Source organism: Pinus tabuliformis, chromosome Q (assembly GCF_031772625.1).
Source record: "Pinus tabuliformis cultivar Carrire ecotype Pingquan chromosome Q, CPIR1, whole genome shotgun sequence".
NCBI classification, from domain to species: Eukaryota; Viridiplantae; Streptophyta; class Pinopsida; order Pinales; family Pinaceae; genus Pinus; species Pinus tabuliformis.
In genome coordinates this window covers 1,089,910,019-1,089,938,004 of record NC_142296.1, presented here as the reverse complement: position 1 = coordinate 1,089,938,004, position 27,986 = coordinate 1,089,910,019, and the positions used below count along the sequence as shown (strand labels likewise).

The following is a 27,986-nucleotide window of genomic DNA, read 5'->3' as shown; positions in this document are numbered from 1 at the left end:
TCCATATAACCCTCAGACTTGATCCCAGATCAAGTGGTTGAACACCATGCATCCTAGTCATAGGGAGTACAACAGTACCCGATGCGTCCATCGGTAGTGCTATGGTCCCTAACCACTTTTCCCAACTCATTGGCTAGATGAGAGGTACTTCCTATGTGTCTCGGATTACATGGGTAGGATAATACTGAATGAATAACAGGGAAAGAATTTATCACATCCCGCTCACAACCACATGTAGGGAAAGGACGAACCACATCCTACAATTAGACATCACAATCACACGTAGGGAAAGGATGAATCACATCCTATAATCACACATCACAATCACACGTAGGGAAATGACGAACCTCATCCTATGTATGCAAATCACCGAGTAGGGAAAGGATGAACCATGCCCTACAAACACAAGCTACAATCACATGTAGGGAAAGGATAAATTACATCCTACAAACACAAGTCACAACAATCAATCGTAGGAAGGATCCTACACGTGGGGAAAGGATGAACCACATCCCACCGACATGTCAACCAGTAATTGTAGGGAATGAGCATCCTACATGTGGGGAAAGGATGAACCACGTCCCACTAACATGTGAACAGATGGCTATATGCATCTCTCACTGGGGTATCCACAGGAGAAGGTGAACCACTTATCCTGCTCATATGTCATAGGAGAAGGTGAACCACTCATCCTATGCATATATCATCAACAATAGGAGAAGGTGAACCACTCACCCTACATACATGTGTCCGCAATTGTAGGGGAAGGTGAACCACTCACCCTAAACACATGTCAACCACCATGGGGTACCACAGGGGAGGTGAACCACTCACCCTGTACACAACACGCAATAGGGGAAGGTGAACCACTCACCCTATGGTTGCTCATAGCTCAATAAGTACCCCAAGCCTCCATGAGCTCCTAGAGCTCAATGTTCAATCTTAACCAATGATCCATTTATATAGGGAATAGTGCTAAGCTACTTTCTAAAAATCAAGATTAGATCAATGGGAGCCTCATAGCTCCATTCAGCAACATGTAGATGTATATATAGCAAACATATTGATTTATAACATAGATCTTTGGCAACGCTCAACAAGTTTCATGCATATCTATTGCAAAAAAAAACTTAACTATTCTTACTCCCTCTTACTCAGGGAGACCACAAATTCAATGTTAAAATTGGCAACTAGGGCCAAAATCCATGTGGGTCATCTTATTTATGGCAGCTGATATTTTTCTTGGATTCCTCTCGTCGAGAGGTGTAGGATTGATCTAACGATCATCCGATTCCGACATGTATTCATGGAGATATGAATTTATTTGTATTTCTTGACAATTTGTCAAAGGTCAGCCAACATGTAAAGTTGTGTTGCACACCCCTAGATAAACCTCAACGTGGGACATAAATAGAAGAGACCTTGAGGCATTAGAGCATTGATCTCATCCTCTCATCTCTTCCTTGTCTCTTGGTTATATGAAGGAAGGAGGACACAGATCTCACGTGGGAGAGAGGACACAGCTAGGGCATCATTGTGAGAGGACGCAGCTAGGGCATCAAGGACGCAGGAAGGTGCAACATCTTGTTTGGGGTGATTTAGGCCTGCGTTGACCAACGTATTGCCTCCATTGACTGCGACTTTGTGTGGGCAGCCTCTCCTAGGCTAGCTGAAGTGCTGGACAAGTCTGCGTTGACTTTTTGAGGGCACATTTATGACAGTGTTGACTGGTTAGGGCTGGCTGCAGTATGCTGTAGCATTCACTGCTGTTTTGACCATCTTACTTTGACTGTTTTGGGCTGCCATTACTACTGTTGGAGACCGAGTTCTCCTAGGTTGTCTTGGAGACATTTTGGGCGCTGATTGATCACCTTTTCTACTATTGTTCAAGGGTTTCATAACTGCTATTGTAAATCATAGATTTGTGATATTGTACTATCTCTCTCTCTCTGCTGAATTATTGAAGAATATAGAAGAATTGATCAAAGGGTCTCCCCGCATTGGGGTTTGTCCCTGGCTAACGCCACATCTTGTGTTTCTTGTCTTGGTTTGTCTTCTGTTGATTTCATATATGTTCTATCAGCATTTTACTTTATGTTAATGTGATTGCTATACTAAGAATTGACATTGGGCTAATAAGAAGAATTGAAGTAAATTGCTCTAAGAATAGAACATACCATAATTTAACATGGTATCAGAGTTGAGGTGAAGACAAAGCCCAAGCAAGAGCAAGAGAAATCACCGAAGACAGTTGGAAAAAGTCAAAAGGCTTCATGGGTTCCTCGTCACACTTCCCCGCCGAAGACAAGCTCCATGAGAAGTTTGACTATCACGAACGGAAGATGTCTCTTGATCTAACATTGGAAGAGTAGGAAGTGTTGGACTATGTGAGAGGCAGAATTACGATGCCTCCATCAAATGCACCGGCTGCTACAAGGAACACGTACACTAAGGGTGAAGTCAAAGCAAAGAAGATCATCTGGGACTCAATTGACAAGCATCTGGTGGCCTATGTTTCCTAGTTGAACACCTCCAAGGAGATCCACGATATACTGGTAATCTTGTTTAAAGTTAGTGATGCAAATCAAGTTTTGTTCCTAAAAAAAAGCCGAAGGATATTAAGAAGGGCAAGGACGAGGATATTCAATCCTACTTCTTAAGGATCATTGTGATGAAGAATATCTCCTATCGATTGGAGAAGTCATTGCTGACAGGGAACTAACTATCACTACTCTTGGAGGGCTCCCATCCGAATTGTATGTATTTAGAACCACTCTTCTCAACAACGATCGAATTCGGGGATTTGAGGAATTTGTGGCAAGATGCATTCAAAAAGAGACAAGGATGGTGGAGCAAAAAATGCCTTCAAGCAAAGGCAATCCCATTGCTTTCTCCTCTTATGCCAAAAGGAGAAATAATTCTGGGTCTAAAGGTCACTTCAAAGGAAAGACCAGATCAAAAGGTGGAAGGAAGGGAAGATGCTTCGTTTGCAATAAAGTTGGCCACTATGCGAGGGAGTGTCCAAATAGAAAGGACTCATCACATGACGATGATCAAAGTCACTCCCGGGGCAACTCCAACCACAATCAAAGGAATGGCAGGTTCAATGGCAAAGGAAAGAGGAATGCCGAAAATCAAGGAAGTGGTCAACCCTCCAAGAAAGCAAGGAACTCCAGGTATGAATCAAATGTTTTTAATAATAAGCAAGATGAATATTATCTGATATCGACCCTCTCCACTACCTCTCCTCCAGACTCGTTGGGCAATTGGCTTATTGATAGTGGTGCCTCAAGGCATTTCACTGGTTACAAGGAAGCTCTCTCTAATTTGATAGAGAAGGAGACAAACTTGGAGATTATTCTTGGAGACAATTCCACCTATCCTGTAAAGGGTGTAGGGAATGTTACTCTTCAATTAAATCAGGGTAACACAATTCATTTGCAAGAAGTCTTATATCTACCTGATCTCAAGAAGAACTTGGTGTCCATTTCGGCAATGGAAGACAAAGGCTACAAGGTGGCCTTCATCGATTGCAAGGTACGTGTGTGGAAAAAGAATTTTAAAGATGCTTTCACTCTTGGGTTTCGAGTTGACTCTTTATATCAAGTTGGAGGAAGTCCGTCGGGAGTCATGTCTTGCGACACATCTCTTCAGTCTGAACTATGGCATTCGATGTTTGCCCACCTTCATTATAAGGCCCTACCCGATGTGAGACAAATGGTGACAGAAATGCCCGAGTTCAAAATAGAGCATGAAGGTGTATGTCTGGGATGCGCCGAAGGAAAGCTCAAAAAGGGACCATTCCCCTCAAACCATAGCAAGACCTTCAACATTTTGTAGTTGGTTCACTTCAACATATTTGGTATGATGCCCGTGAACTCTTTGGGAGGATATTTATATTATGTCACTTTTACAGATGATTATTCTCGAAAGACTTGGATATACTTCTTGAAAAAGAAGGATGAAGAGTTCTCTTGGTTCCGTCACTTCAAAGCCTTGATCGAGAATCAAACCGAGAAGGGGATCAAGATCTTAAGGACTGATAATGGGATCGAGTATGAATCCAATGAGTTCCATTACTTTTGCAAAGAGGCTGGCATTAAGAGGGAGACCACAACACCATACACTCTTGAGCAGAATGGTGTGGCGGAAAGGAAGAATCGTACGATTGTGGAAGCTGTTCGTGCCATGCTCCACGATCAAAGGCTTCCGAAGTTTCTATGGGCCGAATCTACGAATACCGCCGTATATGTTCAAAACAGATGTCCTCATCAAGCGTTAGACTCCAAGACTCCCGAAGAGATGTTCATAGGTAAGAAACCCGATGTCTTTCATTTTAGAATTTTTGGAAGTCCAGTATATTTTCATGTGCCGAAAGAGAAAAGGAGCAAATTGGGTGCATCTGAGAAGAAGGGAATCTTCGTGGGCTATAGCGAAAGTTCTAAGGGCTATAGAATCTGTGGCTGGTCAAAGGGAAGTCGAGATAAGTCATGATGTCACCTTTGACGAAGACATGGCTCTTAGCAAGGTTGACAATCTTCCTATTCTAAGGCAAGATAAAGAAGCCGACACCAGGAAGCCGACACCAGGAAGCCGGATGAGAAGGAAGATGAGACGATGCCCGATGTGGAAGAACCTATGGATCCTATTGATCCCCCTCCACAAGAGCCTTCCTCTTCTAGGAAGAGGCCCTCATGGCTTAGGGGGACACTTGATGATGCCGAAGGACATATTGCACCCAGAGGAACTTTCCGTGAAAGTAAGAAGCTGACCAGGTATCAGGGATACTTGACCATTATGAGCACCATCATTCAAAATGAGCCTTCATTGTTCGAAAAAGCCGTGAAGCATCAAGTATGGAAGGATGCTATGAATGAGGAATACGAGCCCATCATGAAGAATGATGTCTGGGATTTGGTCCCCAGACCCTAGGACAAAACAATTGTCACCTCGAAATGGCTTTACAAAATAAAGCATGGCGCTGATGGGAGTGCTGAAAAATATAAAGCTCGCTTTGTTGCTCGAGGCTTCTCTCAAAAGGAAGGTGTAGATTATGACAAGATATTTGCACTTGTTGCCTGATACACCACCATCCGCTCGATCATAGCCCTTGCTGCTTCGCAAGGATGGAACCTACATCAGATGGATGTCAAGACCACGTTCTTGCATGGTTCGATTAAAGAGGATGTCTATGTGGAACAACTTGAGGGGTTTGAGATTCATAATCAGGAATCTCACGGATACAGGTTGAAGAAAGCCCTCTATGGGTTGAAGCAAGCACCCTGAGCTTGGTATGAGAGGATTGATAACTACTTGATGAAGCTGGGATTCACTAGGAGTGAAGCCGATCCAAACCTTTACTTTAATGTTGAGGATGATAAGCCTCTCATACTGGTGCTATATGTTGACGACCTCTTTCTGACAGGTGCAGACACTCATTCACAAATGTAAGAGGGAGTTGGCTTCTGAATTTGAGATGAAGGACCTAGGATTGATGCACTATTTCCTAGGGCTGGAAGTCTGGCAAAAGGCAGGAGAAATTTTCCTATCTCAAGGAAAATACGCAGTGAAGATATTGGAGAGATTAGGTATGGTGGACTGGAAGCCCATGACTACCCCAATGGAGCTTAACTTCAAGAAGTTATGCGATAGTGTTGCCGGACCTGCTTTGGGAAATGCTTCTGAGTTTTGACAACTCATAGGAGCTCTGATGTTCTTGGTGAACTCTCATCCAGATATATGTTTTGCAGTCAACATGTTGAGCCAATATATGGTTGAGCCTCATCACTCATATTGGATTGGTGCCAAGAATCTTTTGAGATATCTTCGGGGCACAATCACTCATGAGTTGAGATACACTGCCGAGATGTGAGGCTGCATGGATATTCCGATGCTGATTGGGCAGGTAGTGTGGTGGACCGAAAGAGCACTTCCAGGTGCTATTTCTCTTTGGGTTCTGCCTCGATCTCCTGGATGAGCAGGAAGCGGAATTCAGTGGCTTTGAGCACCGCTGAGGCAGAGTATATTGCTGCGAGTATGGCCTCCTGTGAGGCTGTCTGGTTGAGGAAACTCTTTAGTGAGCTGTTTGGACACACGCTGGATACTGCCGTGATCCTTTGCGACAACCAGAGTGGGATTCGTTTAGTAGAGAATCTCTATTTCATGATCGCTCCAAGCACATCAGTATGAGGTACCACTTTATCAGGGATATGGTACAACGAGGAGCAATAAGGCTCCATCATATTGGGACAGATGAGTAGGTTGCCGACATTCTGACGAAGCCCCTGGGAAAGGTCAAATTCTTGACTCTTCGAGAATGACTAGGAGTCGTTGAGAGACCCTCTTATGAGGGTCCTGTATGATGCATACATTGAGCTTTGGGAGCTCCAAGGGGCTTGGGGTACTTCTTGAGCGACGAGCCACCATAGGGCGACCCACCCTCCCCTAGTGGTGCACTGTGTACAGGGTGAATGGTTCAGCCTTCCCTTGTGATACCCTGTGGCGACATGTAGGCAGGATGAGTGGTTCATCCTTATCCTGTTGAGACACCCTACCCATGCAGTCTGGGACTCATGGGAAGTACCTCTCATCTGGCCAATGAGTAGGGAAATGAGGATAGGGACCATAATAGTATTGATGGACGCATCGTGTATCTACTGTACTCTTAGTCACCAGGTTCGGCGAATTTGAACGAATAAGTTCGAAATTCGCCGAACTTCAAACGAATACGAACTTATTCGTTCAAGTTCGCCGAACTTTATGGCGAACTCGAATTTAATGCCGAACTCGAATTTGAAAACGAACAAAATCGATTAAGTTCGTTTTGGTTCGAATTTTTTTGTTGTTTTAAAAAAAATTCGAAATCAATTGCGGGTCTGTTTTGCTATTGGTTTCATTGTTTGCGAAGGGTTTGATACATTGCCAGTCTACCACCGAGTGACCAACGACCACTGACCTCAGGCTGTAACCATGGCATTTCTCAGCTTCATACAACTATTTTCGGAAATTAATTGACGACGGTTAAACGACTCTGTACCTTATTTCTGATTTTGATATTAATTAATCTGCGCATGTGAAACTCATGAAGGCAGGCGGCAGGTGGAATCCGTCGGAAGAAAACAGCCGGAAGTCGGGCACCGCATCTAACAACGAATGAACGTTAAAATATGACAGACAGGCGAATGGTAGTTTTATTTGGGGATTCGGTTGGCTAAAACGAAACGCCTGGTTTAACCTTGAGATATTTTCCTCTCATTTTTCATGTTAATTTTATTTTTAGGGATTTGTTTTTAATAGTAAGTTTCAGTAAATTAATGAATTTGCCGAATTAAGTGTTTGCGAGTTTTTCATGGTTTTGAATTTATTTATGTATTTAAAAAGACATTTTAAACAATTAAAATTTATTATCTTGCTTAAAATTATATAGCGTTTTTTACTATTTTAAATTTGTGGTTAACTAAATAATTTGATTATATATATGGATTTAGCACGTAAAAACTGGAAGACATTCAAATCTTAAAGACTTACAACTCAAATTTATAATTTCAACAAATCCTTACTAAATTCTAAACAAATTTAATTAGAAAATATACTTAAAAAAAACTCTTAAACAAAAAACAAATAACACATACAAATTATATTATCAAATTCTACTTTATATATATATATATATATATTATGCAGCATGCTATTTGGACCCTAGATATGGCCCAAATCTGTGATGAAATCTGATATGGCCCATGGTTTTGTTGAATTTGATATGTGTGCCAAATTGCCAATGTCTATGATGAATTTCTCACCTTGTTTACTATGTATGGAAGTTGGAACTTGGTTCTTTATTGGAATTTGGCACTCGCTTTCATGGTTTATAAAAATTTAAAATTATGTCGAAATGATTTAAATGTTTGAGCAATAATCTTATGTCTTTGCAATGTGCATTATGGACTTTGAATTTGACTTTAAATTGATTTTTTTATATATATACATTTTTTTTCTTCGAATTTCTATATGTCGACTTTTATGTTGAATTTTATCGACAAAATTTTAGTTGTTGAACTTTATTCGAATTTCAAGGTCGCCGAACTCGAACTCGAACACGAACCTAGTGACTTAGACCGTACTCCCTATGCTAGGATGACATTGATTTGGGATTGGTTGGAACTGACTTTGGGTTAGTAAGAGTGATATAACTCACTTTCTTTTGGAACTGACTTCGGGTCAGTGAGAGTGGTATGACACACTCGCTTCATTGGGACTGACTTCGGGTTAGTAAGAGTGCTATTGGACATTCTCTTTTATCTGGGACTAACTTTGGGTCAGTAGAGCATGGTATGATACATTCTTGATCATTTCTTCTTCTTCATAGTTTAACAGAGCAGAGTAGTGCATTTGATGGGTGAGATAGTACCGACAAACATATGGATTAGTAGATGGAGTTCTCCCTAGTTGAGAGGGAGTGTTAAAATTGGCAACTAGGGCTAAACTCCATGTGGGTCATCTTATTTTTGGCAGGGGTTGTTTTTCTTGGATTCCTCTCATCGAGAGGTGTAGGATTGATCTAACGATCATCCAATTCTGACATGTATCTATGGAGATATGAATTTATTTGTATTTCTTGACAATTTGTCAAGGTCGGCCAACATGTAAAATTGTGTTGCACACCCCCAACTAAACCTCAACGTGGGATATAAATAGAGGAGACCTTGAGGCATTAGAGCACTCATCTCATCCTCTCATCTCTTCCTTGTCTCTTGGGTATATGAAGGAAGGAGGACGCAGATCTCACGTGGGAGAGAGGACGCAGCTAGGGCATCATTGTGAGAGGACTCAGTTAGGGCAGCAAGGACGCAGGAAGGTGCAGCATCTTGTTTGGGATGATTTAGGCCTGCGTTGACCAGCGCATTGCCTCCGTTGACTGCGGCTTTGTGTGGGCAGCATCTCCTAGGCTAGCCAAAGTGGTGGACAAGTCTGCATTGACTTTTTGAAGGCACATTTATGACAGCTTTGACTGGTTAGGGCTGGCTGCAGTATGCTGTAGCATTCACTGCTGTTTTGACCATCTTACTTTGACTGTTTTAGGCTGCCATTAATGCTGTTGGAGACCGAGTTCTCCTAGGTTGTCTTGGAGACATTTTGGGAGCTGATTGATCACCTTTGCTACTGCTGTTCAAGGGTTTCATAACTGCTGTTGTAAATCTTAGATTTGTGATCACTGATATTGTACTATCTCTCTCTCTCTGCTGAATTATTGAAGAATATAGAAGAATTGATCAAAGGGTTTCCTTGCATTGGGGTTTGTCCCTGGCTAGCGCCACATCTTGTGTCTCTTGTCTTGGCTTGTCTTCTGTTGATTTCATTTATGTTCTATCAGCATTTTACTTTATGTTAATGTGATTGCTATACTAAGAATTGACATTGGGCTAATAAGCAGAATTGAAGTAAATTGCTTTAAGCATAGAACATACCATAATTTAACACTCAAGCTTGTCTTTCCAGAGTGCAAAGTGTCCATCTGACAGCCTGCTTATCATGAAGTCCATTCATTTTGAGGATAAGACATAATTCGGGCAGTGCTCTTCCATAAACAGAATGTCCTTGCTATACTTGCAGAGAGGATTCAACAGACAACTCCCTTTGAGACTTAATATGAAATCATTATCTTCTTATCCATTTTCTTCAAGGTCCGAAGGGTAGCTTCAAGGGAGATTCATCCTTAGATATACACATCAGAAATTAAACAATGCATGATAGGATCCTATTATGGTCCTATCCTTCTGAGGTGAGAAACCAGGGAGTCTTCAAACCTTTCTCCAAGATCTGGGCCTTTTCCTTTTCTTCAAGAATCATTTCAATCCTGATGTTCTAGACAACGATTTAGTCAATTATCCGGGCTATATTGTAACATCTGAGTACTGAAATGGATTCAGTGTAAACATTGCTTGCTATAAGCTACAGTAAAACATCCTGGGACTTATCACAGACCAGTTTTAATATGTAGATCCTCATCAAGGCACATTTTCAATGCTGATACAACTGTAGCTCATTCTTCATCTAGTAAAGGGTCTTGGTGAGCTGTCATATTCATACCCTTATTCTAGATAACATTATTGTCCAAACTCCAACTACTATCTGATCATATCTTCAGCTGTAACCATAGTTCCTATAAATAATCTCAGCAGTGTAGATTCCAGTTTTCTGTAGCACTTTGATAATATGACCGGTAACTATAGTTATTCTCAAAATAGCCTCAGATGGCATGTTGTAGCATAGGATGGCACATTCTTCAGTGAAACTTCTGTAGCTCTTGGGACCATCTACCAATAGATGTAGTCTTTGGATTATTTAAACCAATGCAGACAGGCCTGAGTATAATATAAATGAACTTTTGTTACAATTTGGATTTTGAATGACTCTTCAGCAGAGATCTAGGTATACCTGTCATAAGAGATCGAGCAACACTCTTTAACACTCTTTTCAAGGTCATCTTCACCGAAGTCCTTTCTTTGCTGAGGCTTGATCTTTCAACAAAAGACAACAGGTCAAATCAAAGCACCAACTCCCTCTTGGTCAGTTGATACTGCATAAGATACAAAGGATCTCGGCCTTTGCAACACAGATCTGTACTTCTGAATCATATAAAAAAAAGGGTTATATACCTTTAAGACTGCTTCTTTAATGATGCTACTAAAGGGCTTCAAGGTAAGTCATTGTTGAGGGAGATCAAAACTGAAAGAGGATAAATGTTGATGTAGAATGTCAAATATCCTTGATGCCTGAAGATTTCTTCCACAAAAAGTTTGAATATAGATATTGCCATTGCAAATAATGATTCCCCAGGTCAGCTTAATTGATTCCACCTGAGAGTATACATATATGTGTTGATCACGATAATGCAAGAGGTATTTATCATGGATCCAGCTACTCATACTGTCTCAGGTCAGCGAATATTCTAATGCAGCGGTCCAAGACTGATAGCAAGGAGATTAGCTTTCTTAAAACCACTTGTGAGATGATAGATCTCTGCTTCTTTACCTTCGAGTTAAGTTTAGATGAGATGAAATAAGTCAGTCTTCTTCTTTTATGGGTTTTGATCAGACTTTGGGAGAGAATTTTGGCCCTTACGATCAAGCAACATTCATGCTAAAAAATATCCTTTCTGTGACAAGGATGATTTTAAATTAGGGTTTCAATTCTCTTAGAGACTATTCTTTTCTAAGAACAAATTTCCTTTCTTCTAAGATGCTGATAGAAAGGTCAAGTATGCCATACAACTCTAGGACAATTCCTTCATAACACTTAGCTGTACATACCAGAGTAGCTCGAAAAAAAAGGAGATTTTCCTTTTAGATACTTCAAATTGAGCCTTGAAAATGATGCATATTAGGGTCAACAACTGAAGTCACTTCACTGGGATCGATTTTAGTTTCAGAGCTTCATAAGATGAGAGTTCTTCTCTTTTGAACAATATTTCCATACGGGACTGTTCGTCAAAATATCATAATTGCCTCTGGGTGCCATATATCAACACTTCTTCTAATGCTGACTGTATGTATAAATATTAGTCTGCCTGTAAATATGATGCCATACCAATAGAATTCTATATCGTAGAAGAACAAGAAACCATACGTACTGCAGAGGCCATGTAGATATATGTAGTACAATAATGACTTAGAGTATCTATACTATGTTTACAATGTGGATCAACTTTACTCGGTTGAGATGATTGCCATGACTTAAATACATATGGTCCAGTCACATTTACATACCTTCATATTTCTGTGCCAATGTGCAGAGGATTTGAAATTACAGATGTGAAGAGCCAAATGAGGTGAGATGGGTGCAGAACAATACAAGATGTGCCAGATCATACATCTGAAATGTAAGCATTTTCGGAAGAATTTTGCCAACTGTGTGATGCCACATAACACATGGATATTGTGCCGAGATAGAGATGCGAAGTGAAAGCAAGACCTTTGACATGTGAGTATTCTGTGATGATGAGATCTATTCCATGTGAAACTACAGTGAGTACAGTACAAGTTTTCTGAAAATTTCAGAGTTATTAGAATCATGTGAAGTGCCTCAGATCAAAACATCTCTTGAGCTAGCTTTCTCCAGCGATATGCCTAATGATCTGTTTATCAAAAACAAGTACTGTAAATCTACAAAGGCTAGTCCCATTCTTCAAAGTCGACCTTCTGCCACAAACAAATGCTTAGTAGTATCAGCTAGAAATAAGGAGAATAGTCCTATTGTTACGTGGAAAATATAGCTGGAGATATTGGCTCTGTGATAGAAGAGAAAGCCCAAAACATAATACTCCTTTGTCCTCCGTCTGAGCCCAGCCACCTCAGACATGATTTTGACCTTTTTGATGATGATAAATGAGGTTGAAAGCACCTCTATATATACTAGTTGATGCGTTTGAGGGGACGTGACTATTGGTTTTGATGAGCTGACATAAGGTGATGCCGACCTTGTTAATTTGCTTATGAGAAAACAAAAAAATTCACAATCACACTTTTGCTTGTCCAAATGAGGTGATCTTTATATCGATTTTGGTCCTCTTGAAAAGAGGAATTTAATGCCATAATTATTTTCCCCAAAGGAGCTGTCCAAAGTGGAATTTGACCCTAGTTGCCAATTTTAACAAATCCTCAAAGGGGAAACACCCGTTCGGTATAGACCCTCAAATTACATACCCAATTCTACGACACAATATGATCTAGTAGACCAAGTGATTTGTAATAAAATAATTTAGCCAATTAGCTTAAATTATTCCCAAATCACTTTTACATAAGACTCGACTAGAACACTAGGACTCACTTAAGACTTTGACAAAGAATTCCACCCTAGCTTTGGGGTGAGGTTGGAAGGAAAAACTTTGCCGACCATTCGTGTTTAGAAACACAAATGAATTAGTGAGACGAAAAACCTCTTAAGATGAAATTTTCGCCAAAATAATAGGCTTACCTAGGTTGTTACATACATATACGGTCTTACTAACATCATTTACATTATAAATTTGCAGAATGGGTTTACAATGAATCAATAAACTGAACGCTGATGATCCAATCGTTTCAAATTTTTTGGCATATATGCTTCCTTGGAATTTTGACAAACTGATGACTGATGATCCAATCCTTTGAATTTTTTTGGCATATATGCTTCCTTGGAACTTTGACAAAAAATGTGTAACACTTCTGCAGGTGAAATAGTGGATCCCACACTGTATGGGCAACTGATAGGTTCCTTGATGTATCTGCTCAACACTAGGCTAGATATATGTTTTGTTGTGAATACACTTAGCTAGTTTATGGTGGAGTTGAGACAGGTCATTGGGTGGCAGCGAAGAATGTGTTGAGGTACAATAGACTTTGGACTAAGATATGTCAAAGTTGGAGGGGTAGAGCTGCAGGGGTACACAAATTCTGATTGGGAAGGAAGCATAGTGGGTAGAAAATCCACATTTGGATGTTCTTTCAACTTGGGATCAGCCATGATCTCATGGTTTAGTATGAAGCAACAGTCAGTGGCACTTATCATCCATGATCTCATGGTTAAGTATGAAGCAACAAGCAGTGGCACTTAGTTCAGCAATGTCAGACTACATGGTGGTTAGTATGGTGATTTGTGAGGAAGTGTGGTTTCACAAGATGCTTGCAAGACTATTTGATCTGCAGATGGGGCCAACGGTGATCTACTATGATAATCAAAGTTGCATTAAGCTCTTTGAGAATGTCATGTATCATGATCAGTCCAAGCACATCGAGATTAGATATCACTTCATCAGAGACAGGGTCCAAAGAGGTGCTGTGAGATTGCAGTACATTTCTACAAAGGAGTAGGTGGCAGATGTTCTCACTAAGCCTCTAGTGAAAGGGAAGTTTGTGAAGTACCAAGATAAGATGGGGCTGGTGGAGAATCCCTTCCTTGCTAGGAGGGAGTGTTGAAGCTTGTGCTAGCTAGCTTCAAAAGGTCTTATGCATAGACTTGGTGTCTTAGCATGTGGATGACATTAGTTGCCTCTTCTAGGTGCTTGCTTGGTGGAGTAACCGATTTATGTCTTCTTTCCTAAGTCTAACTCAGGAAAAGTACAATAATTAAAGTCAATTAATTATTGTGGACTATTAGGTCATTTTCTAGTGATCAGTAGTTTAATTATTTAAGTGACTTAGAAATAATCTTAACCATTGATCTTCGAGATGATTATAGAAGGGAGATTAGGGTTAGGGATTTGGGTTAATGAAGATGATAAAGAAGGCCTAGTGAAGAGGAGAAGACACACAAAACTCAAGTGAGCGAGTCATCACGGAGAGAGCAATTTTCTGTAAATGCGAGTGGCTTAATGGACCAAGAGTGCAGAGAAGGAGAAGTGTGAGTGGATTGAGGGCGAATCCAAGAGGTCAAGTGGAGGAGATTGTAGGGTTGAGTTATTGGAGGGAGTTCGATTTGATTTGGAGAAAGTCGAATTGTTGGAGCGCCGAGTTTTCGCTCATGTGAAACAGTGGCACGTAAAGAGTGCGAGGGTAGATTTTGCTGGCTGAGTATTTAGGCCAATTTCTCCAGGCCAGTTTCATTTGGAGGATGATTTCTTAGAGGTTAAATTCCTTCAGCGAAATTCATTCTGTGGGAGCCAAGTTACAGGTTCTGGATATTGTATCTTTTGCTTGCATCTTTGTTGGTAGAAAACCTAGATTTTCCAAATTAATAGATGATGGAGAATTGTTGTGAGTGAATTAGTTTTTGCAATGTGTGATTGATCTCTCTAAGTTAATTTCCGTTGCACACATTTATTTCTAGAAGTTAAAAATACCAGTGATTTTATTTTTGGGTGATTTAGTGTTTATTTGGGTTAATAAATAATTTGCTAGGGATAAAATAAATTGCCATGAGAAAGAAAATCTGGCTGGTATTTGAAATTTAACATTGTGTTGGGTATACTTGGTCAAGTGTAAATCATAAGCTTTTGAAACTTCTAGAAACATTCATGCATGAATTGAAAATGATGCACAATCTCATATTGGCTCTCTTCGTACTAAATATGGAAAATAATATACCTCTAATGAATTTGAAAACTACCTTTGCCAACATGGGATTCAACATCAAACAACTGTGCCATGCAATCCTCAACAAATTGGTGCGGGTGAAAGAATGATTAAGACTATATTAAATATGGTTCACTCAATGATGTTTTTAAAAAATGTAAAGCTAATGTTTTATGCTGATGCAGTTCTATATCTAGTGTATAACAAAAACAGATGTCCGTATCATGTTCTAAAAAACAAGACTCCTTATGAAATGTGGTATGGCCACATTCCTTCGGTAAAGCATCTCATGATCTTTAGTTCCACTTGCTTTGCATTGATTCCTATGGAACAAAGAAGCAAACTTGATACAAGGATTCAAAAGTGCATCTTCTTGGGGTACTCAGATGCCACTAAGGCATATTGTCTCTATGATGAGGTTAATAAGAAGTTTAAATTGTCTAGAGATGTGATTTTTCTTGAATCTTCGAAGATTGACAATACTTTTGAGCAACAACTTGATCGATTGGATAGATTTAGTCATGCAAAACTTATCATGATTTTGATAATGAGATTCCACATCTTGATGGGGGAATTCCTATCTTGGATCAATATATGGAATCTCCTTCTGAAGCACTCTCTCCCCCTCATGAAGTTCCAACCACTTCTTCATATCAAAAAGACCCTTTGAGTGATGTGATTGAGAGGATTGGAAGGCTAAATCTTGATGCAACCCCATCTCAATAAACAAAACAACCTGGATCAACTTAGAAAGGTCCTCCAAAATGGCTAATTAAAACACTTGAAAGTGTTCATCCTGATATGGTTGGAATACATGAACTAGAAGTTCCACCAAACAAAATGGAGTTGATGTAGATGATTCTGAGTTAATTGTTTATATGAATGTTTCTTATGATTGTGAATTAAATTTGTCTACTAATTTTGAACCAACTTCCTTTAAAGAAGCCGCTTCTCATGATAAATGGAAAGAAGTAGTGCAAGAGTATGATGCTTTCATAAAGAATGGAACATGGAAGCTGGTGGACCCTCCATTTGGAACCAAACCAATTGGTTGCAAATGGGCCTTCAGGAACAATTATAAATAAGATGGATCACTTGACAAGCACAAAGTTGTTGAAAAATTGGTAGTTGCAGTCAACATTTTCATTGGCAAAACAAGGAAGGAATTATATATTTTTCAAGTTGACCAAGTCAGCCCCACACATTGAATGGGTTTGACCCTATGGTCAAAGCCCTCCTCCTAGCACTCATATATATTGGAGTTCGATGGACCTCATTTTGGCATCTCACTCACTCATCTATTTGGTCTGAAACAAGATCTTTCCACACGTGCGAAGGAGAAAAGAGGAAGATTATTTTTGTGTTGACCAACTCTCTTGACTTTTGTTTGACCAACATTGACTTAGGATTATCTATTGTTGTTTGACCGAGTTTTTGACTGATCTTGGAGGCTGAAAGTTTCAGTGGTTTGTTGACTTTGTTTGACCAAAATTTTGCTCATGTTCTGGCTCGTTGACCGAGGGTTGACTGTAGGTCAACTTCTGTGATTTGACCGAGCTTTGATTGTGGCTCGTTGATTGTCATTTAACTGAATTTTGGCACCTTTTGTTTAGCTACCTTAGGCCAAAATTTGACCCCTTCTATTAAGCTACATGAGGCTGAAATTCAACCCCTCTGCTGCAGGCTTTGACTTGGACCAACTTTGACTATTTCTCTCTCCTTTGACTAGTTTGACTTGGCATTTATTGAGGAGCTACACATAAGGCTACAATACTTCACCCAATCACGCACCAACAACGTCCTTCTTGTCTGTTGTTCTAGGGCTACTTTGAGTAGCCAACATGCTGCCCTCCAACAAACCTCTCACACCCAATCCATCATCCATGGGTCCATCTGCAACTCACTTTGTTGTTGTCCTCTTGCCTTCTGATCTGATGTGTTTGTTGTCACCTTGGCTGCTTGGTAGGCCTCCCAACAATCCACGTGGGCTCCTCCAAACAGTTCCTAAGGTCTTCTCACGCTGCCCATCAACTGATCCATACAATAGTCAACACTTTGACCCAATATACGACAAACTCTCGCTAGGGGGGGTTTTTCCTTGGCATAGTGCCTACATCTGGTGTCTATTGTTTTATGTCTTGTTGCTTTGGTAAGTGCTTGATGAACTAAAAGAAAGAAGATATAAAGAATCGTAACAAGAAACATCACAAGTAAATATCAAGAATAAGAAAATCTTTCTGCCTTTCTAATTTTCTAACATATAGCTGCATGTTCAACCTGTTGTGAAGTTGTGTGGCTTCATAATTTGTTTGCTAGTTTGTTTGATTAGGTGCTAGAATCAACCATTGTATATTGTGATAATCAAAGCTGTGTAAAGCTTTCTGAGAACCTAGTTTTTCATGACAAGTTGAAGCACATTGAGATCAAGTATCATTACATCTGGAATATTGTCTAGAGAGGAGTTGTGAGGCTTGAATATGTATCTACTGATGAGCAAGTTGCTAATGTTTTGAGAAAACCATTGTTCCAGATGAAGTTTGCTTATTTTAGAGAACAACTTGGAGTTGGAGAGAAGGAGCATAGATTGTATAACATCATATGATTGACAATCTTCCTTGGGCTAAGAGACCAAGGATTATGGTTGAGATGGTTGTCCTGGTTACTCCCCTGGGTCATTGAGATTGACTGAGAAACCAATGTGGTTGGGGAGTTTGGAGTTTGGTTTTGAGGCTTGGAGTGATCCCTTAAGTCATTGTGTTTGACTGAGAGACCGGTGGGTTTGGTTGGGGACACTGATTTTGAGTTCTCTCCCTTGGGTCATTGTATTTGACTAAGAGACTATATAGTCGGGGAGTTTGACATTGAGATAGGGATTCCTCCCTTGGGTCATGGACCAAGAGACCTTGTTTATGGCTAGGGAGATGGACCCTGTGTTTGTGTACTCGCTTGGGCCATTGTGCTTGATTGAGAAACCATTTCATATGGTTGGAGAGGTTCGCCTCATTGATTGATCCCATGGTCAGTTGGCATTGACCTTGATGCCATTGGGTTGTCTTGTGGGATGAGTTTGATGATATGTATCTTTCCTTGTGATGAGACTTGTACATTTGATCTCTCCCTTGGGTTGTTATTGAGAGATCAATGGATTGATCGGGGAGATTGATCTTGAGAGAGAGAGAGAGAGAATGAAAAGTATCTCCCTAGCTAAGAGGGAGAGTTGAAAAATTGGTAACTATGGTCGATATTTTTATTGACAAAACAAAGAAATTATATATTTTTCAAGTTGACCAAGTCGGCCTCACTTGGACATGTCGACCCCACTCATTGAATGGGTTTGACCCTATGGTCAAAACCCTCCTCCTAGCACTCATATATATTGGAGTTCAAATGACCTCATTTTGGCATCTCATTCACTCATCCATTCGGTCTAAAACAAGGAGATCTTTCCACATGTGCGAAGGAGAAAAGAGGAAGATTAGTTTTGCATTGACCAACTCTCTTGACTTTTGTTTGACCAACATTGACTTGGGATTATCTACTGTTGTTTGATCAAGTTTTTGACTAATCTTGGAGGCTGAAAATTTCAGTGGTTCGTTGACTTTGTTTGGCCGAAATTTTGCCCCTGTTTTGGCTTGTTGACCAAGGGGTGACTGTAGGTCAACTTTTGTGATTTGAATGAATTTCGACCCCTTCTATTAAGCTACCTTAGGCCGACATTCAACCCCTCTGTTGTAGACGTTGACTTGGACTAACATTGACTATTTCTCTCTCCTTTGACTGGTTTGACTTGGTATTTATTGATGTCAGAAGACTGGAATATTCAGACATACATTTTGATGAATTGAACTCTCCCTCTTAAGGAAAGATTTATGGGTTTTCTGCTTGTGGGTTTTTCCTTGGTCATTAACCTAAATTTTGGTGTCTCTTGTCTTATTGTTTATTGTGATCTCTATTGCTCTATTGAAGAAGTTAATGGTTGAAATTTTTCATGTATAATTGCTTAATGATTGGAATGCTCTAAGAAGTTTAATTGTATCATTGGAAGTAGTTATCAGTTTGAAAATTTGTACTAGTCTTGATTGCACTAGAAAATCAACAAAAACAAGGCTCTTGGCAAAAGGATTTGCATAGAAAGGTGTCAATTTTGAAGGGACCTTTTCCCCCATAGCAAAATGGGCCACCATCCGGACTCTCTTTCCTTTGGCAGGTCAAAATGGATGGAAAGTTCATCAAATGAATGTAAAGACTGCTTTCTTGAATGGAGACTTGAAAGAAGATGTTTTTATGTATCAAAAAGAAAGTTTTGTTGTGAAGGAACAAGAACAAAAACTATGCAAACTCATCGAATCCTTGTATGGCCTAATCAAGCATCCTGAGCCTAGTATGAAAAATTGACTGAGCTGTTGAAGAAAAGTGTAACTAGGTTCGGTCTTCATAATGACATGTAATTATGACTAATGTAAATGATGTAATAAAAGAGAATAATTTTTTTGTGTATGCCTTGCTGCATGGGTTTCATGAGCAAGAAGTGTCATAGGTCAAAGACTTCTTCTTGATGTCTTTAGGATTTGTCATAATGTCAAAGAGTCATGTCATGTATGAAGAAGCTCTTCATGAGCCTAAGTAAAATGTATTCAAGCTTAGAGCAGCCCTCCAAGACCAAGCTCAATCCTCTAAAGCAAACACAAAGAAGTCTGCAAGCAAAATGATAAGGAGAACATCATGTCGGCCTCAAAATTGAATTAAATAGCTAAATGGCAGTCACGTCTGTTCAATAAATAGACATGTCATTTCAATTTCTGGAGCGGGGTTTGCTGAGAAATTGAACCAATGGTCTAGAGAGTAGTCAGGAGGCAACACATAAAGAACAGAGAGACGAGAGATCAACACAGAAGAGGCAGACACAAAGCCAAAGGAAGCCACACAGAGGCAGCAGAGACTATGTAGAGCCAGAAGGGCTTGTGTCATCCACACAGAGGCTGCAGGAGTGACGCAGAAGCCCAGAGAGGCTGTGCAGAGCCTTAGTAGGTTGACACAGAGGGTTTCAGGCTGTAGCAGAGGTCAGTAGGGCCTACGTTGGGTTTAGAAAAGTGTTGGAAGTTTGTCTATCTGTGGGTAAGCTAGTTGGCACCCTGTTTTTACAAGAACATTGCTGAATAATAAAATCCTCCCTTGCTACACCGGTTTTCCCACATTGGGTTTTTCCGGGGACATTAGTCCAAAATGACTATGTCAATGTGTGCATATGTTTGTTTTTGTATTACAATGTGATATCCGCAGTAGTATTTATTTTAATGTTTGTTGAAGTAATTTCATGAATAACTTATGATGAAATAAGTATGAAAAATAAATAGTTGCTGCAGTGATAGAATTTTCACATGGTATCAGAGCAAGTAATTAGGGACAGAAAGGGAAAATCAGTTATGGGTCGAGACCATGATGCAGAGGCATCCACCTCAGGGGACTCACGCATACTTTCAGAAGATTGCACAAGAGAGAGAGATTTCTATTTCTCTATGTTGGCTTCCAAGTTGGAAGAAGAAATGGCATGCATGACTAGTGCTGCATCATCAGAAGTATGGTATATAGACAGTGGAGCCTTGTGGCATATGACGGGAATTAGGGAGTGTTTCTCAGAATATCGAGAAGAGAAGATGAACTTTCAGATCACCATGGGGAACAAGGCAAAGTGTACTCCAGTAGGAAAGGGTACCATAGTTTTTCAGACAAAATCGGGAGAGCGGTTCCATGCCACAAATGTGCTGCATGTGCTAGGATTGGGGATGAACTTACTTTTCGTGTCACAACTACAAGGCAAGGGCTATGACGTCTACTTCATCAAGGAAAAGGTATACATCAAACACCCGAGCTGGAAAAAGAAAGTGCAGATTGGGATCAAAAGTAATCGGTTGTACAGATTACAACTAGAATCTCCAATGGCACTAATAGGCAATCATGGGGACAAAGACTTGAACGAACTATGGCACAAAAGTATGGGTCACTTGCACCATGGAGCTCTGAGAATTCTCAAGAGCACTGTAACAGGAGTTCCGGATTTGAGTATGGAACAAGATGATGTATGCATGGGATGCGCTCTAGGAAAGTATGCCAAGGCGACATTTCCTAGGAGCAACCATAGTGCCAAGAGTGTACTAGGATTGATACACTCAGATATCTGCGGACCTATGTCTGTCAAAGCACTCAGATATCTGTGGACCTATGTTCGTCAAAGCACTCAGCGGTGCCGAGTATTTCCTTACCTTCATTGATGACCACTCGAGGAAAACTTGGATCTATTTTCTGAAAACCAAGGATGAGGTTTTCTGTTGATTCAAGGAGTTCAAGGCTCTAGTGGAGAATCTGACAGGTAAGAAAATAAAAGTCTTGCGCTCAAATAATGGTGGAGAATATATTGATAAGGACTTCACTGATTATTGCGCTAAGGAGGGCATCAGAAGAGAGTGGACAACTCCCTACAATCCAGAGCAGAATGGGGTGGCAGAAAGGAAAAACAGGACTATTGTAGAAGTAGTTAGGGCCATGCTGTATGATCAGGATATGCCAAAATTCCTGTGGGTAGAAGCATGCAAGACTACTGTCTACGTTCAGAACATGACTCCTCATCGGGCATTGGGCAAGATTACTCTAGAGATAGTCTTCACTGGGAAGAATCCTGAAGTCAGTCATTTCAGGATATTTAGGAGTTTGGCATATTGTCGCATACCCGAAGAAAAGAGGAAGAAGCTGGATCACACTGCAGAAAAGGGGTATCTGGCAGGATATAGCGAGAACACTAAGGCATACAGGATCTATCTTCCAGAGAGCAGGAAGGTAGTAGTACGACGAGATGTAAAGTTCATGGAGGATAGAGCTTTCAGAATATCTCGCGAAATGCCTTCCAAGGAGCAGCCGAAAGAGGATCCGTTGGTCATGCCTCTTCAACCAATGGAAGTGAAGAATCCTTCCTCAGATCAGGAAGATTCTCAGGATGAGGAAGAAGAGCGAACAAAAGCACCTGTTGGCAGAGGAAGAACCAGCAGGGAACTTCGTCAGATTCTGCGTGATGCAGAAAACTTCATCGGAGAGCCAAGGAACAGTAAAAGGGAGTGAAAACAGCCAGACAGGTATCAGGCGTTAGTAGCTCAGGATGGAGAGCCTGCCAGCTTCAAGGAGGCAGCTCAGCATCAGGTCTGGCTAGATGTGATGGTGGAGGAGTATAACTCCATAATGGTAAACGATGTCTGGGAGGTGGTGTCAAGGCCTCAAGACAGATCTGTGGTAGGTTCAAGATGGATCTACAAGATCAAATATGCTGTGGACGACAGTATTGAAAAATACAAGGTCAGGTTTGTGGCTAAGGGGTATGCTCAAAAGGAAGGGATTGACTATGAGGAAACCTTCGCCCCGGTAGCCAAGTATACATCTATTAGGACCATGATATCTCTTGCAACTCAGATGGGATGGGAGATCCATCAGATGGATGTCAAGATGACATTTCTAAACGGGGTAATAGAAGAAGAAGTATACATTGAACAACCAGAGGGCTTTGAAACTCATGAGAAGAAGTCTCATGTATGCAGACTGAAGAAAACCTTGTATGGGTTGAAGCAGGCACCAAGAGCGTGGTATGGTCGAATAGATGGTTACTTGCAAAAGATGGGGTTTGTCAAGAGTGACACGGATCCAAATCTCTACTATCTAGTCGTAGAGAGCGAGCCACTTATCTTAGTATTATATGTGGATGATCTCTTCCTGACAGGATCATCCAGACTCATTGAAGACTGCAAGAAAAATCTAGCCACAGAGTTCTATATGAAGGATCTAGGACGAATGCACTATTTCCTAGGGTTGGAAGTTTGGCAACAGAAAGGAGCAATCTTCCTTGGGCAAGGAAGGTATGCTACAGAAATCCTGAAAAGGTTCGGGATGGGAGATTGTAGACCTATGGCTACGCCAATGATCACTAACTGGAAGAAGATTGATGCATTAGAAGACAAGGATGTCGATCCCACCCTATACCGACAGCGCATAGGGTCCCTGATGTATCTAGTCAGTACCAGGCCAGATATTTTCTATGCTGTCAACACCCTCAGTCAGTTCATGGTGGAACCAAAAAGGGCTCACTGGGCAGCAGCCAAGCACGTTCTCAGGTATTTACAGGGAACAATTGATTATGGGCTCTTGTACAACAAGGGGAGGATATCAGGTTGAGTGGATTTACTGATGCAGATTGGACAGGAAGTTCAGTGGATCGGAAAAGTACCTCTGGGTACTGTTTCAACATTGGATCAGGATTAACCTCCTGGTGCAGTAGGAGACAGAAGTATGTGGCTCTGAGCTCGTCCGATGCAAAATATATGGTAGCAAGCACAACTTCGTGTGAGGCCATATGGCTTAGAAAACTACTAGTAAACCTATTCAGAAGAAATATGGAGGCAACCAGGATCATGTGTGATAATCAGAGTTGCATCAAACTCTCTGAGAATCCAGTATTTCATGATAGGTCGAAGCATATTGATATCCGGTGTCACTTTGTCAGAGATTGTGTCCAATGAGGAGCTGTACAGTTGAGCTACACTCCTACAGGGGAACAAGTGGCAGATATCCTCACCAAGGCCCTGGGAAAGTCAAAATTTGACTACTTCAGGGAAAATATGGGAATGGTAAAGAACCCCTTTCAGAAGTAGTGTGTTAGCAGCATGAATGAAGAGGGAGTTGCAGTGTAGATGCAGTGTTGGGAGAAAGGACCAACAACAACACAGATGCAGAGGAAGTTGCAGTGCAGATGCAGTGTTGGGAGAAAGGACCAACAATAGCACAAATGTAGAGGAAGTTGCAGTGCGGATGCAGTGTTGGGAGAAAGGACCAGCAGCAACACGGATGCAGAGGGAGCTGTCATACAGATGCAGTAGTGGCAGTAGCAAAGTCATGGGCAGCAGTACAAGAGGCAGCAGTGCAGAGGATGTTGGGCAGGAAGGCCTAGCATCAGCACAGGTACCGATGCCGGATGATCAAAGTAATACTCAGTGAGGAGTATTGCTAGAGCACAGTCCTCGCTAAGAGGGAGTGTTGATTTGGGGTAGCATCGGATGTGCTCTAGCCACGAAATTTGGTGGAGAGGTTGGGGCACATAAGATCTCCAATACCCAGAAAGGGTTTGGGCAGATTCTAAACAGATCAAGAGATATTAAAATAATTAATATTTTTAATGGAGTCCCTAAGTCTAAACTTAGGGAAAATAAAATATTAATGTGTATTAATATGAATCTGTGTTAGAATGGTCCAAAAGACATGGATCAAGCCAGATCTAATCTTAGCCGTTGATTAGGGACTTAATCTCAGCCATTGAGATGTCAACAGAAAAAGTATAAGAGAAGGCTGGAGGGGCACTTGGAAAATACACTGAGAAAGACCAGTCAATTCAATTTCTGGAGCGGGGTTTGCTAAGAAATTGAACTAGTGGTCTGGAGAGCAGTGAGGAGGCAGCAAGTACGGAACAGAGAGATGAGAGATTAGCGCAGAAGAGGCAGATGCAGAGCCAGAGGAAGCCATGCAGAGGCAGCAGAGACTGCGCAGAGCCAAAAGGGCCTGCGTCATCCACGCAGAGGCAGCAGAGACTGTGCAAAGCCAGAAGGGCCTGCGTCATCCACGCAGAGGCTGCAGGAGTGACGCAGAAGCCCAGAGAGGCTGCGCAGAGCCTTAGTAGGCTGACGCAGAGGGTTTCAAGCTGTAGCAGAGGTCAGTAGGGCCTACGCTGGGTTTAGAAAAGTGCTGGAAGTTTGCCTATCTGTGGGTAAGCCAGTTTGGCACCCTGTTGTACAATAACATTGCTGAATAATAAAATCCTCCCTTGCTACACCGGTTTTCCCACATTGGGTTTTTCCAGGGACATTAATCCAAAATAACTATGTCAATGTGTGCATATGTTTGTTTCTGTATTACAGTGTGATAGCTGCAGCAGTATTTATTTTAATGTTTGTTGAAGTAATTTCATGAATAACTTATGATGAAATAAGTAGGAAAAATAAATCAGCTGCTGCAGTGCTAGAATTTTCACATAGAGCGTTTACTTTAGGTTATGTCATGAGTCTTGGATCAGGAGTTGTCTTCTGGAGGTCATGAAAATAGTCAGTTCTAACAGATTCCACAATAGAGGCAGAATATGTGGCAGCTGCAAAAGCAACCAAGGAGATTGTGTGGCTCAGGAAAATTCTTGAAGATTTGCAAGAGAAACAAGTGAACTCTACTCCTCTTTTGATCGACAATACTTCTGCAATTAAATTGGCCAAGAATCCCAAATTCCATGATCGAACCAAACATATCAACACAAAGTATCATTTGATTTGACATCATGTAGAGGCCAAGACTATTCACCTATGACATTGTTCCACAAATGAGCAAATTGCAGACATCTTCACCAAAGCACTTGGAAGAGAAAAGTTTGAAAATTTCATAATGATGCTTGGACTCACAAACACCCCTTCAGATTTACGAGGAATGAGGTGAAATTGGGGCTCTAACATCTGGCTTCTGTTCTTTTGAGTCCTCTTAGCTATCTATCTGCATAGTGTTTGTGAGACAAAGAAGGTTTATAAGGCATTATCCACACCAGAAGCTTTGCCAATCTGGAAGCTGGCTTTGGGATGCAAGTCCTTGGGTTGATGTGATCGCATCCTTCCTCACTCCAGTGCTAACATTGTGAGTAGTTTAGATGCCATGGTTTGTGGGTAGTCTTTGGCCTATGGTTATCTATGTGATGTTATAGGGTGTCTTGCTAAAGTGGCATGTCCCTATGTTAGGATTTCATTACACATTAATACCTCTCTGCTAAATATTACATGGCATATCCTTTTTCATGCTGGATGGTTTGATGGTTGGTTGAGGTGCTACATCTCTGAAACATTCTTTGTATTCCTTAAAGTCTTCATGCTTCTCTCTGAGTTTCGTCCGTAATTCTACTTTTGTGTGTTATTTTTTTTCATGCTATGAAGTTAACTAAAAGATACTTCTTAATTGGCATTTTTGAAGGTTGTTCATCTTATAGTTTAGTAGATTATCTGATGCTTCATGTTTCGATATTCTTTTCTTCAAAGAAAGTATTATCTACTTTCACTTTATATACCTCTTGCCATTCTTTTATTGTTTTTATTCTTCTCTTTAAAGCTCCATTCTTCCAACTTTATGTAAGAGGTTGCTTCCTTTCTAGTTCTTTCGTCTTTCTTAATAACATTGACATCAGACACCTGAGTGGAATGGTCATGATAAGATGGAAAATAGTTTGCGACTCCAAAGGTGAAAGGTGGTTTCTACTGAGCTCAATTTTCATAAGAGTGGATTAAAGAATGGCTTTGTATTGACATTCTGTCTAGTAAATAGTGTATTTATTTTATTGAAGACTGTTGTTTTATGATGGTTGAAAGGTTAATATAGAGTGCATATTCTCTGCATCATACAATGACCATATGTACATATGGACATCGTTGTGGAATCCAGGATTGGGAGATGCTCTCTTTTCTTAAATCCTTGAAGGCAGTACTACGAGTTTCCAATGCAGTAGCTATGATCACTTGCCCATCTTCTCTTCTTACACCATTCTTCTGTACCAGATGGCAGCACCTGGCAGATATTGTTCTCTCTGTTAAGGCTATCCCTGGTAAGCTCTTACAGTTTATTGTAGCAGCAGCATGTCCCCATCATTAGGGTGTTGATAACTCTTTATGGAAACACAAAACCTCAAGTAGTTATAAATGAAGTTAAAATCTGATCCTTTTTAGGCATTGGTATAATTAGCTATAAAGCTATTTGAACTAACTTTTGTTTCTAACAGATGAAGACAAGGAGTTAGCTAGCTTGCTGACTGATTATCAAGATATGATAGGTTTTGTACACGTCCACAAGTTGGCATGTATCAATACACAGGTATATTTGAGCTATACCTTTCTTTCTTATAACCAGTTTGGATGCATGTGATACTCCATTTTCCATGTGCACTCTTCTGATTAAGTCATTTGCAATCGCTGTTCTTGTTTGTGGTCAGGTTCCTACTATTTTGGAAGCAAACACATATTCTTTGAAGCTGCTACATAAAAAAGTAGTCGTTTTGGAGCGCTTGAATCAAGCTCCAGTAGATGCTTCTAGTGGTGAATCTTATGGCACTGTTGCTGCTGCTTCTTCATGCTCTAGGTCTGCTAATGGTTCTGTGCTTGATTTCTGACATCACTTATCTGCTAATAACTTTTTTACTAACTTTGTGACCCACAATACCTTTCACAGTTTAGAGAGAACTGTAGCTTCATAATATTGTTTTATTGATTGTCTCTCTATCTCTCTCCCCCTTTATAATAGACTTATTGGTAATTGAGCTAACACAATTTATTTGATGTTATGTGCCAGTTTTGGATATGTTTTGTCCTTCAAATGTTCTAGCTGTGGTAGCAAGTCATAATTGTCTTAGGTTCAATTGTTGCAATATAGCTAGTCTTTTGCCATGAACATGGTATGTTAACCATAACATAATAGCACCAAGCTTGTAAGAAGCTTACAGATATGGACAGCTTTTTCAATAAGGAGATCATCAAGGCATCCCTTCATGTTTATTAGCACAAAAAGTATACAATCTATCTTCTTATAGATTTCTTAAGATCTTCATCTTTGCTCTATTACTTATCTAATTACGGCTAGTCTATTGCGAGTGGTATGAAAGCAGTTCATTCTTGTCACTGTGAATGAACCCATCACCAATTTCTTTGATAGCTTCAATGAGTTCATGTCTTTCTTTTCCAATGTTTTGTTTTTAATTTTTCCACCGGGTCCCATAATCATCATTTCTTCTGTTTGAATGCAACAAGAAGCATTTTTGCATTCATCATATCCTCTCATCGACTTCATAATGGCCCCTTTTCATTGCTTTAATATTCTTCAAATAAGCAGTAGCACACG

General features: G+C 40.5%; 1 protein-coding gene across 2 annotated transcripts in view; it reads left to right on the top strand.

Moving 5' to 3' along the window:
* The window catches only part of ELO1 (Paxneb protein-like protein), a 205,860-nt gene extending 178,325 nt beyond the window's left edge, over window positions 1-27,535 (top strand). For both annotated transcript variants that reach the window (XM_089385804.1, XM_089385805.1), the window contains 3 exons: window positions 26,541-26,700; window positions 26,875-26,966; window positions 27,085-27,535. In XM_089385804.1, the coding sequence (XP_089241930.1) occupies window positions 26,541-26,700; window positions 26,875-26,966; window positions 27,085-27,261 (429 nt within the window). In that variant the 3' untranslated portion in view covers window positions 27,262-27,535. The remainder of the gene's footprint in view (window positions 1-26,540; window positions 26,701-26,874; window positions 26,967-27,084) is intronic.
* The last annotated feature ends 451 nt before the right edge of the window (window positions 27,536-27,986 follow it).